We start from the raw sequence: 12,300 nt of genomic DNA on the forward strand, positions 1-12,300 counted from the left end.
GACCGGGACCGGGACCGGAGCCGCCCCCGCTGCCCGCCCGCGGCCCCGCAGCGCCCCCGGCGGCGGCGAGCCCGGCCCCGGCCCCGGCCCCGGCGGCGGTTGCGCAGGCGCGGCCGTGCCGGAGAGTTTGGGACGCGCCGGGAAGTTGGGGCTGGGTGTGCCGCCGCCGCTCCCACCATGTCGGGCTCCTCCAACGTGGCGGCCATGAAGAAGGTGGTGCAGCAGCTGCGCCTGGAGGCCAGCGTGACTCGCGTGAAGGTGAGAAGCGGAGCCGGGACGGGACGGGACGGGGCGGACGCGCCGCCATTACACCGCCCCGGGGGCCGCGCTCCGGCCGGGGCAGCCGAGCTCCGACCCGCCCCGCCCCGCCGACCCCCGTGGCGGCGGCGCCCCGCTCCCGGGCTTCAGCCCCGCGGCTCCCTCGGGCCGCCCCAGCCCCGGGGCGGCTGCGCAGCCGCCTCCCCTCCCGCCGCCGCCTCCCCGCGGCTCGGCTCGGCCCGGCCCGGCCCGGCGCGCCCTCCGGCTTCCTGCAGCCTCTGGGGGATCCCCGGGGGCCGCTCTCCGGCCCAAGCGCTTCTCCGGGGGGTGGGCGCGCCCCGCTCCCCCCTTTCATTTCCTTATCCTGCGGAGTGACTTCTTCCGTCGGACGCCGGTGAGGAGGGCAGCTTGAGTCGGGGTTTACAACAGGCTGGCCTGGCCCCGACTCTCTAAAATGGAGACTTCGCTGCAAGGCATGCTAACTGCGTTTAACTTGGGCATTTTCGGGGGCAGACTGGGCCCTGTCAAATCAGAGGAGCTCTGGGCAAACTGCAAATACGAGATACCAGTGAAGATGCCACCTTCTGAAACTTTGATCGTTCTTTTTATATAAGTTCAGAGCTACAGCAAAGCAAGACAGAATTTTTTCACTGTTCTGTTTTTAGGTAGGTACAGCCTACTAAAAAACCCCATATGCTGCCTCCTCAGAAGGATGGCTTTCTAAGGGAGGATAAAATGCCAGTTCAGTCAAGTAGAGCATCTTAAAACTATAGGCTGTATTTTTAGACAATTTACGCTAGAACAAAGATACTAATATATTTAATAAAGCCATCTCCAAGATGTTGCTCATCTTTCACCCTTTTACACAGGAAAATTTTCCAAATTAATTCTTACTCTAATAATGCACAACTTTTTGTGTTTAAGAAGCCAATTATGATGAAACTTTTGTATAAAATCTATGTAGGCTATATTGCAGAATTATTTAGCAGTATTATGTATACTTTTTGATGTAGTTACATCCTCAGTAAAGAGTGTTCAGTGAATTCTAATGCCAACTTCTGTTATGACTAGGTTTCCCAGGCTGCAGCAGACTTGAAGCAATTCTGCCTGCAGAATGCACAACACGATCCCCTACTGACAGGAGTATCATCAAGTACAAACCCATTCAGACCCCAGAAAGTTTGTTCATTTTTGTAATTATGTGAACTACTTCGGTTATCTTTCAGTGGTAAGTTCTTGAAATGAGATTCATAAACTTCTGTCATTAAAAATTGCTGGCTTTAAATGAGACTGCCTGCATTACAAATATTCAGAAGAGGCAGCTGCTGTTGGTCTAGATCCCCATTTTAGACTCCTCTTCCCCCATACTGGTTGTGGATCTGTACTGGACATGTTAAGTATTACACGTAGCACTTAGCTGTTGAAGAGCTTCCACCAGTTTCTGTTTCTGCAGCAAAATAGTAGTGAAGCCAACTACTACTGAGCTGCTATTTGGACTAACCTGGTTGTATAGTAATTCTGCTGTATCTCCCTTCCTTCTATGTAAGGGTACTATTTCCCTTTTCTCACATAGGATGACCTGCCTGACAGCACACATAGTGAATCCTGATTGTGGCAGATAAAGCAGACTTTAATTCTTAAACTTTTAAACAGCACTTCCAAGGATAGGTTAGTGGTGATCTCCAGGAAGAGCACTGTCCATTACAGGACATGCCCTTTAAGCCAAAAGAAAAAAAGTATGTACTCCAAGAATTGTATCAAGGCCCATACTCCACTCAAATAAGATACCGCATGGGTAGCAGTTTAAGTCATGATAATTTGATATTTTGCCCACAGTAAATACATGATAATTCTACTGTCTCCCTCTTTCCCACTGCCTCTTGACTTGGGGGCGAGAGTATGAACATTATTTCGAAGCACCTGATACGCAGTTAACCATAGTCCATGGTTTTTGTAGCTGACTTACATCACCCAAAGAACTGTAGTTTGCAAGATTTAAGTTGTGTCATTTAGGCAGCTTTATAGGAACATGACCACAGAGTTGTTTAAATTGTTCTTTAAAATTGTTCTCCCCTCAAGCAGACTGTAGAAAGCTTCCTAAAAGTTTATAAACAAGGTGGTTCGTGCTAGTAAAGACCAGAGTAATAGCAGTATAGATATTGATGCTTAACTGTTTTTGTTAAGCACTTCCATCCATTATTTTGAGCAATGGATTGCAGTAGTGTAACTGAAATGTGCTTTAGAGTCCTTGTAAATTTTAAAGTTACTCCTGTCATTAATTTTATCAACTATTCTTATTTAGAAGATTTTATTCTTGGACACGGACTTGTGTTCATGCTACTGTAGCTTCAGCTTTAAGCAGTAATTAAAGGAAGAAATCAGATAACGTGTAAGCATTATAGACCGATAACCTCTAAAAAGCCAAATAAACTGCAGTTTAATCAGTGGCACATACAGTTTCCCACTGAGGTTTGCCAAAGTCTAGTAACTCCTGGGTGTATATGTCAGGAAATGTTTCCTCTCTCACACACGTGTTGCATACACAGGGCATAAAAGACATAATACTTTCTCAATTACAGCCCTTATCTTCCCCCTTTCTGATTTTGGAATGGAGCACTTCTTTCTGGTGCTGTTAGAGGCTAAATTCATTAGAACAGCAGTTTTAGTTATACTACCTATATGGAAAATGTCTTTCCTTCACTGTATCTCTTGCAAGCACTTCCTCAAAATAGGTGATGTCTTAGTTGTAATCCTGGTGTTTTCACAGCGAGCCAATAGAATTCACACTTGCAGAGTCAGCACCATCTCTGTGACAAGGAAGTGAAATTTGTCAGTTACACAGACTCCCCTGCTTTTCAAAGGCAAAGTAGATGCCTGGTATTTCTGTAGGCACCAAGTGACTGGGAACAATTTTTTCTGTCCTTCCACTCTGCAATTTGGATTCTAGGGGACTTTAAGCTTCAGTTCTTTAGTAACAGCTTTGATTATCTTCTTGTACCCCTGGAGAAAGCTTCATGTTTTTAAGTTTATAAAATAAACTAATACTTTTACAAAACAGCTGTGGAAAAGAGGATTTTTTTTTTTTGCTCAATAGTTGTCTAGGGCATACTCTGAAGGTACATGTCCTTAGACAGAGTTGCTACATTTAGCATTGGTACTTTACTAACTACATTTTGGTTTTGTTTTTCAGATCTTCTAGCATCTTTTCCTAGCTGCTGATGTGTGTATGGGCAGAGTGCCTCAAGGAGTGGCCTGGTTTGAAGTCTGTACAAAAGCTTAGCTTTCATGTGCCAAATCTAATTGTAAAATTGCTACTGTCGTCAAACCTCTTACCATCTACCTCTCCAAATGAACTGTATGCTAGTTACAATACTTCTGTTTCATAAGGGAATCAGTTTTTTATGCCAAGCGAAAAATAAAAGTGTCTTGACTTAGTCTGGTCTTAAAATTACTGTAACAAGTTGATTAACTTTTGGATATGTTGACACCTCACCAGTTACTGCCTCATTCTGCGCTGCTGTGGGTTTGCCTGGGGCTGACAGTCTTACAGAACAAGGAAGCCTCCTCAGTACTGTACTGAGAAACATAACAGAAATAGAACACAAAATTTTTGGCTGTTAGTTTGTAATTCAACTACACAGCTGTCCTGTATCATAGACATCAAATAAAGACAGAGTAACTTAATTATTCTTTATCTTAAGGAGTAATTCTACCCTAGCAGATGACTTACTCTAGGAGCCATCTTACCCTCTAGGTATATGTAAGAAAGCACTTCTTGTAGCTGCCTATGAAAATAAAATAATCCAAAGAAAACTTAGCTTTTTAGCTGCCAGTAAACGTGAAACTTCAGGCAGAACACACCAACACTAGTTATGAGACTGAAGCACTTTTAAGATTTGGATGGGAAAAAACCTGCTCAGAAACCTCGCATGTTCAACTGAACAGCATTTTTAGATAAGATAGCTTTAAGTACTTCCTATAAGCTGGTCTTACAAATTCCTTCCCACTGGTGCTTATTTATTTTTATATACAAATATATCAGCTGCTTTGGGTATATAGTTCTTCTGAATATGACATTTACAGAAGAGATACCTGTAGGAGTCAAGCACAGTATTTTTGTAACTTCAGCAACATGGCTACTTTATGCAAGACATTAATGAAATAAAATACCACAGACTTCCTGGATTGCATACAGCCTTCTCAATGTTCTCTTGATAGACCATTTTTGGAAAGCTATCACCATACTGTCAGGAAACAGCATACTGTAAGTTAAAAAGGGGTTTAAAATATTTATGTCTTACCTCATTAATGGAAGACATCTGGGTTTAGCTGCTTTACAGAAAAAAAAAAAAAAGCAGCTGTATAACTAGAATACTTTATTTTGAGAATATCTTTAACCAAAATATTTACTGTCTTTGATGTTGCAAAGTATAATTTATCTCTACAGCACAGCAGCAGTCATGGCAAATCTTTAGTGATGGCTAAATTATAGGCTGCTCTGACATTGCCAGAGTTTTTCCTGTTAAACTGGAAAAAAGTCACTGTCCTTGTCATGTTGGATTTGGCTACAAACACAGGATCTACTTGTGTCCTACTTGATCTGCTCCTGTAGAAAGTTTCAATGCAGTTTGTCCTTCTGCTGACAGATACTGTTCAGTATCATTATCATTAGTTGGGAGTCTGAGGTAATCCACAGTTCAAAGCAGCTGTATTTCTGTCGATTGGCAAATAGCTGGCCCTTATAAGTGAAATTTTCTCCTACTTGTATCCATTTCTCGGCGCTGAAATTTAAAAGAAGAGTTATTAAACAGCAAGTTCATGCAACAGGATACAAACATGGATGACCACTCCAGTTTACAGTGGGGTAGGCAGTGAAATGTGTCACAGTTACAGTGGAGTCTCTATAGTCAGCTTTTCAAGACTAACAAGGGAGAAGAATTAGAGATTAGTGATTTAAAACTAAAGAATATGTAGCAGCTCTCTGTCTACTGACAGCAGAGAAAGTATCTTTAAAACCAACAAGATTATCCGTTTCATGGACTACACAAGGAATTTTCCTTCCAGTATAGCTTGGATATTCACTTCTAAGTTTTGCCACTCAACTGCAATTCCATGGTAAAAATGACTGGAAAAGTAATCGATCATTGCCTAGCGTAATACTTGAATTTCACTTGAAGGTGTGCAGAGGACAGTGTTACCTTCCATTCACTATTAAGAAGTGACATTTATGTAAACAGCTTAAACATTTTTACATTATGGTTCTTGCACTCACCTTGCACAAAAATAGCTCTAGTCAAGTTTACTAGGCTTCCAATAACAGTTTATACCAGGGGAGGATTTGTCACATTTGTTTATATCTGTATATCTTAAAGAAATTACACGCTGCAAATAAGTAGTCCTGATATATTGATATGCATCATCCTTGCTATTTTTATTTTTGAATTCCGATATAGCAGAATGCTTCTACTTTGCATTCTCAAAATATATCCCTAAATATTTCAGTGAAGCACTTCTGTATTGAGAACTGCATTTATATCGCTTTTTTGGCCCAAGATTTGTGGTTCCATTTCATGTTGGACTATTCTCATTAGACATACCTTATGAATCCATTCATATTCTCCGAATTTGGAATCAAAGGTTCCTTTTTGAAGAGACCTCAGCTTTAATGTAAAACGTGGCCCAAGTTCTTGAATTCCTACTTTTTTTTCACTCTTGAAGATGTATCTTGGGGAAGAAAAAAATAAAAATTAGGAAGTTAAGTTACAAGAACATTCTCTCTCACTTGTGAGTTTTGTGGAAAATGTCACCTGTGGAATCTGAAAAAGATGTAGTCTCGCTGGTTGTGAAATGTAGCTACTTGTCTTCCAATGAACTGAGGATCATGTGGGAACAGAGAAGCAAACATGCGACCAACAGAATGGCCCAGTCGTGTTGTAAAATTATTCAGGATTACTTCAGGTACGTGTCCTGTGGGCTCTTTGCCTTTTCGCTGAAATGAAAGTAACAGTTAAGAATGCAAAGAATAGATGAAATGCAAAAGGATTTTAATACATTATCAAAGAAGATTTTGAAATAAAATAGGGGGAGGACAACCAGGGCCAACTTCTTGTAACAGGACTGGTAACATACTCTAAGCATTTTTTCAAACACAACCTAGGTTCACATACAGGTAAATGAGCAGCTGGTAACATAAGGATCTTTGGTTCAACAATATAAATGGAATGAAAAAGCAGAAACAAATTTCCCATTTCCTCTCTCCTGCACCAACTTCCACTCTTGGCAGCACCCGTTACAGCAAACAATGCAATCTAGCTATCACAGGAGTCTTCTCTCTGTATTAATACCAACTGAGAGAATATGGGGCTAAGAGTATATGGAATTCTTCTTTAACAAGAACAGATGAAGTTTAAAAATTTCTTCTTTCAAGAGAAAAAAATACTTTACTGCAAATTATTTAGGGCTAAATAAGTAATACTACAGAAGAGGTGACAGGGCTGTAAGACCAACTAGGTTTTATTCAAGACTAGGAAATATATGTGTTGAAATTTTTTATACTGCTGATTTTTATATACTGTGATGTGCGTATACTATACATTGGGTATTCCCTGTTGGTGTAGATCATCAGCTGCTATCTATTGGCACAACTAAAAATGCTTGGCAGTTAAAGAAATTCAGCAAAACACTATGAAAATGGAAATATGCTTTTTTATAGAAGTAGAATATACTAGTTCTTGGCCTCCTGTTAGCTTATGAAAAAAACCACCTTTACAAGATCAGCTGAATCATACCAAAGTGCAACCAGTTTTGACAGTTCAAGTAGACTGAACATATTTATCATTAAACAGACTACCCTTTTTTCCTTTTTTCCACCCCCCCCCCTTTGTTGGAGTCTCACCTTTATTTCTTTACGCAAACGGACACTACTCATTCTAAAATGAGCAGTTGGACCATCAGGCAGATGACTTAAAACAAGACCATCTGTTCACAGAGTTAAAAAAAAGAGGCTGGTAAAATTCAATATGTAATTTACAGAGGAACATTTTCTGCGAAATGCAGTATTACATTAGAGTATTATACCTGTAACGTATGCCAGATTTACAAGGTTTCATTATACTTTTGAGCATACGTTAACTAGTTAACTGGAGCTCTGAAGTAAGCCCATTAAATTTTGTTTCAACAGCTAACCAGAGTCATCTTCTATTGCTTCCTCACTTATTAATTAGTAATGTTTTATCTAGTCAGCAAAACTAAATGGAACTTCCCGGTCAGAAAAACTTGTCAAGTAATCAAACTGTTAAACTTACTGAAATAATAACAATGTTTATCCATGCATTACAAACTAAAAGCCAACACACTTTCTTTAATAATTCCAAAGTTCCATTAGCCATCAGATATTTAAGTTGGTGCAGTGATCTCTAACTCTGTTGTTACACTGTAAGCTGCACAGTGAAGAGAAAAAAATCCTCAATAAAGTAGGTCTTTGATGCACACTATAGAATTATTTTCTTTCCCTAATAGGCCCAGAGCTAGTATATCTATTTTAATAAATACATAAAAGGATACTTGGTATTTTGCGATCCTCATTAATGACGATTAAATCTGTGAAGTCCCTTGCAATACACTGTGGAATAATTCTTTTCAAGGCCAGTCCTCTTCGATAGTAGACATGCGAGTTAGGTATAACAGTAGACAGTTGTTCACAGAATCTCACTGTTCTCTGCAAAACATGTTAAGTTGTAATGTGGTAAATACAGTGCCAAATTAAAATATTAGTGGAATGGAGGATTGCTTGTTCCAACTGCCCTCCCTGATGATATATTACTTACAGTATCTCTATAAATATTTGAAGACAAGCTATTAAATTACTTCAGTTAGTGGAAAAAACAAATTATTTAGAGTAAAGACTGCAGCACACCAGGGACGTTTGTTTTTTTTTTTTTTTAAAGGATTTTTTTCCTCATAGAAAAGCAGGAAAATTCCAAAAGCATCATCTCCAAACTAATTTTTTAATAAAAACATCAGTTTACCAAAAGTTCGTAACATTTCAAAATCCAATATAGCTATGACTTCAGTTACTAATGTCCGAGTTTCCAGATAAACTGTTTGTGTTAAACTTTTTTCCTATTTTTAAAACCACTTTTTTTACAGTTTTCATAAATGTCAGTAATCTCCCCAATTAGGTAATGCAGATCATTTACATACAGAAACATATCCATGAGGTTGTCTTTTGTTATGAAGGAAAACCTTGGTATCTTATAACCAACTGATTGCTTAGAACTCTCCAAGTCAAACATGCATACCCCACGAGGTCTGTCTGATGTTGTAATAAGAATCTTGGGAACCGTCTGTCTGTTGAAGTATGGTGCAAATTCATCAGTTGCTTCATCAAAAGCAACCTGGAAGAACAGAAGTCTTGTAAATCCACCACATATGAAATAACGGAAGTACAGTTGTTCAATCTGATCTAAATTCTGATGAAATTGAATGTAGGGGGAAAAATTTCAATTCACAAGTTATATTCTATAATTAATCATCGCAATCATGTGATTTTTACATTTTTATCAATCTAGTGTGATGACCATTGGCAGGTTTTACCATCAATAACAGTAATGCAAAAGGCAATTATCCAATGCAGAGAATGAAAGAATGGCACCGCCTCAGTGACCCATCACGTGTAAAAAGAGTTCACCACTGTAACAGGAAAGGGGTGAATGTTAAGTTTCATCAATCCATTTTATGCTCCTTCTTGGAAAAAAAAATGGTTAACTCAATAGAATATGCAGAAATTAAGCAGTTACCTCTTCATCATTGGGATCTACAGTTGTTTCATCATACTCTCTCTGATTTTCAATAGTCTTTGGTATGGCTTTTGGAGGTGCCTAAAATAAATAAGTTTACTAACATAACACATTAATATATTTAAGTGTATTGCAAAAAACACATTCATACTACCATGACATTACATATATTTCTACACAGAATTTGAAGTATTATTTATCTTATACCAGCTTTTAAAAAAGTTACAATGTTGACTTAATTAAAAATATGCATTGGGACACCAGAGAGCATCACATAGTGGAAAAGCGTCGCTAGAACAGTGACACTTCTTAATTTCAGTGTAATTAAGAAATGGGGTTCCAAAACAATAAAAAAGAGGGGAACTTTCTATCTACTTTTCTTCTCTCCCATGGAAAAAAAAAAGCTCTGCTTTCAACCACAATACAGTTTAGCCTTGGCATGTACTATTTAACAATTAATAACCTATAACGTTTACCCTGTTTACTTACACTACTCTTGTGAGATTACAATAATACAGGAATTTACAACTGACTATCTTCAAATGCCCAAATGCTTCTGAAGTAGCTCAGGACAAGAAGCAAAGCCCTTGTTCGTGGCTTGGAAACAAGCAGGCAACTGGTCTGGGCAGGGTTTGGTCAGATCTGCTTGTTTTAATTTATATGGAAGTTACTTACTAGAGTACAATTCCAAATAACGCCAACACAACGCCACGGCAGTTACGCCGGCCAGAGGCGGCTTTTCGGGCAGGGCCTGCTTTCGCGCTGCTCTCAGCCCCAGGGGGACGCTGCCCGGGGGCAGCACCGCAGGGCAGCGCTGCAGCCAGGCCCCCGCCGCCGCTCCCCGCGCTGGCGTCTGCGGGAAACCCGCCTCCCCGGGGCGGGGCGGGGCAGCGCCCGCCGCACCGGGCCGGCCCGGGCCGCCGAGCGCGAGGCCGCGGCCACAGTTCAGCTGCTCCCCGTGGGCGGCGGGGGCCCTTACTTTGTATCCGAGGGCTTCTCGCTCCTTCCTCCGCTTCTTCTTGGCGGCCAGTTTCTCCTAGTGACAGAGGGACAGCGACCCGTTAACCAGACCCGCCGCCCGGCCGGGGCCTCCGCCGCCCTCCCTTACCGGGCCCGCCCCACCTTCCTCTGCTGCTGCTTCCAGCGCAGGAACATGAAGTGCCGCCGCTGCTTGTTCCTGATCTCGGACACGCTAAAGGTCGGCGGAAAAAGGACCCGCTGCGGGGCCGGCGGCCCACCGCTCTCGGAGCCCGCCATGCTGCCTTCCCCCTGACCTCTGCCCTCCCGCCGCCAGCGCGCGGCTCACGCCTGCGCCGGGAGCCGCCCTCCCGCCGCGCATGCGCGCAGGGGGCGGAGGAGCTAGCGGGGGCTGTAGGGCCGGGGCCGGGGCCGGGCGGTGGCGGGGTGACCGGCTGCTCCTGCCCGGCCCTTCTGCAGCGAGCCACGGGAGGGCCCAGCCCCGTCCCCCCGCGGCGGCGGGCGGGCAGCGCGCCACTCGCACAGCCTGTTCCTTAGGCGCGGGTACCTGCAGAGTGGCCCAGCTGATCGCTCAGCAAACCTGGAGATGAGGGGGGGAGTTAATACGGGTTATTACTGCGGTGTGACCCAGGATCAGGGTTAACGACATCAACGCGGGAAACTTTGAACAAACCTGGCGCGGATAGGTTTGCGTAAATGATGGTGACTCAATGGTGTTTGCCCACGCGCGCGTGTCCCATCCGCACGTTTGCTCACAGCGAGTTAAGTTGTGGGCAGCATCAGCTTGTAAGGAACCATAGGGCTTTCTGATGGTAGTGTGCCCCAAAATCATCTTTATTCCATTACTGCCTGTTAAAACAGCATTAAAATGAGATGAGAACCCCTAGACCCCTACAACTAATTAAAGGGATTTAATTCATGTTAAAAAGTGAGGTTTTCTGTTCCTGAGCTGATTTTCCAGCTTAGAGGTGTGCAAGTGTTGCTGCATAGTGAAGACTATGCTCTGTTTGGGGGGCCTGGGCTAAATTAGAGGCATTTTTAATCTCAGACTGCAAAATTCTGAGCCTCAGCGGGACTGATTAGTTCTGCTTTTGCCAAGGATTGTCTCAAAGCTTGGAATATGTCTGTTAATTTTACATACATACACAATTTTGCATTACTTTCTCCTACTAGAAAAAAGAAATCTGTACATAACATAAATACAAAACATAATAATGCATGAAGATAATGGGAAAAGATCTAGAAATAACCTGAACTAGACAATGTCTCAAACCTGCTTATGTCCTATTAACAAATGTAACTCTGTAACTCAACCTGCTTCACTGAGGTTATTTCTACTTAACACAGATGTCTATGAAAGATCAAAGGCCTCATTATGCACAACCCCATATTTTTCTGGCCTTGCTCCCATTTTTGTCAAGAGAAAATATTTCAGCTGTCCTTAGTGCCTTAAAGGCATTAAGTTTCCATGGTAATTAAGGTTTGGGGGATTTACTTGAGAATGTTAACCAGGGACCTTCGGTAACTTTATTTCACTAGCTGATTCAAGTATCAGAGATTGCAAGGGTATCTCTAAAAGTCACTAGCAGAGATTTTTGTCACTGCAGTTAGCAGAGCTAATAGGAGTTCTAAGTTATTTGTAGTTCCAGTTTGCAATGGTGCTTTTCTTGGAATCATTGCGGAGTGATGTGCAGCTGAGTTGTGTGAAGCTTGCTGAGCACTTGCATGTGGGAAAAACACATTATCTTTCTCCCTCCCAGCAAAAGGGAAGACAATCTAATACTATTCAAAGACTTTTCTTCCAAGGACTCACAGGAACAAAATAATGATACACAATAGTACAAGAACTTCCAAGGGCAAGGGAGGGGCAATGAAAAGACACCAGAAGCACATTGTGGACTTGGTAAAAATATGATCAGTAACAAAGTATAACTTCAATAGAAGGCCCAACTAATAAATGCATGCATAGTATTAGTTTAATTTCCTTCTAGAGAAGGTTCCAGGGTCTTTTGCTTATTTTAGCTATGAACTCAGTTCTGTGCAAATAACATTTTAACCAGGATACTCTTTTTTTTTTTTTTTTTTTTTTTTTTTTTTTTTAACAACCAATGTAGCATTGACAGGAACCCATCTTTTAGAAGAAGCTGTTTGGTTAAAAAAATACACACACCCCCAAACAACACCAACATCAACAATACAAACCCAAACAAAACACCAGTAGCTTTGATTTGTGTAAACCAACAAGTAAGTTCTCCAGTGGAGAGTG

At 41.8% G+C, this 12,300-nt stretch overlaps 2 protein-coding genes across 2 annotated transcripts; one reads left to right on the forward strand and one right to left on the reverse strand.

Moving 5' to 3' along the window:
- The first annotated feature begins 24 nt into the window (after positions 1–24).
- GNG5 (G protein subunit gamma 5) lies at positions 25–3,692 on the forward strand. The gene is made up of 3 exons (XM_042807834.1): positions 25–258; positions 1,330–1,486; positions 3,449–3,692. The coding sequence occupies exons 1-2, from the start codon at positions 178–180 to the stop codon at positions 1,453–1,455; spliced, it is 207 nt and encodes a 68-aa protein (XP_042663768.1). The 5' UTR covers positions 25–177; the 3' UTR covers positions 1,456–1,486; positions 3,449–3,692.
- Positions 3,693–3,865: 173 nt separating this feature from the next.
- RPF1 (ribosome production factor 1 homolog) lies at positions 3,866–11,069 on the reverse strand. Its single transcript, XM_033000624.2, has 9 exons — positions 10,179–11,069; positions 10,036–10,092; positions 9,057–9,137; positions 8,559–8,654; positions 7,822–7,975; positions 7,154–7,236; positions 6,066–6,247; positions 5,856–5,982; positions 3,866–5,039 (listed from the first exon to the last, which is right to left on the reverse strand). The coding sequence occupies exons 1-9, from the start codon at positions 10,311–10,313 to the stop codon at positions 4,998–5,000; spliced, it is 957 nt and encodes a 318-aa protein (XP_032856515.2). The 5' UTR covers positions 10,314–11,069; the 3' UTR covers positions 3,866–4,997.
- Between the last annotated feature and the right edge of the window lie 1,231 nt (positions 11,070–12,300).

The sequence above is a fragment of the Tyto alba genome, unplaced genomic scaffold (assembly GCF_018691265.1).
Source record: "Tyto alba isolate M040663 unplaced genomic scaffold, T.alba_DEE_v4.0 Super-Scaffold_1000006, whole genome shotgun sequence".
NCBI lineage: Eukaryota > Metazoa > Chordata > Aves > Strigiformes > Tytonidae > Tyto > Tyto alba.

Excerpts from the sequence above, each read along its gene's own strand:
- GNG5 (XM_042807834.1), top strand. The coding sequence starts at position 178 with ATGTCGGGCTCCTCCAACGTGGCGGCCATGAAGAAGGTGGTGCAGCAG. Across the intron at positions 259-1,329 it reads CCAGCGTGACTCGCGTGAAG|GTTTCCCAGGCTGCAGCAGA; the intron begins GTGAGAAGCGGA and ends TGTTATGACTAG.
- RPF1 (XM_033000624.2), bottom strand. The coding sequence starts at position 10,313 with ATGGCGGGCTCCGAGAGCGGTGGGCCGCCGGCCCCGCAGCGGGTCCTT. Across the intron at positions 9,138-10,035 it reads GAGAAGCCCTCGGATACAAA|GCACCTCCAAAAGCCATACC; the intron begins GTAAGGGCCCCC and ends TATTTATTTTAG. Across the intron at positions 5,983-6,065 it reads ATCTTTTTCAGATTCCACAG|ATACATCTTCAAGAGTGAAA; the intron begins GTGACATTTTCC and ends TTCTTCCCCAAG.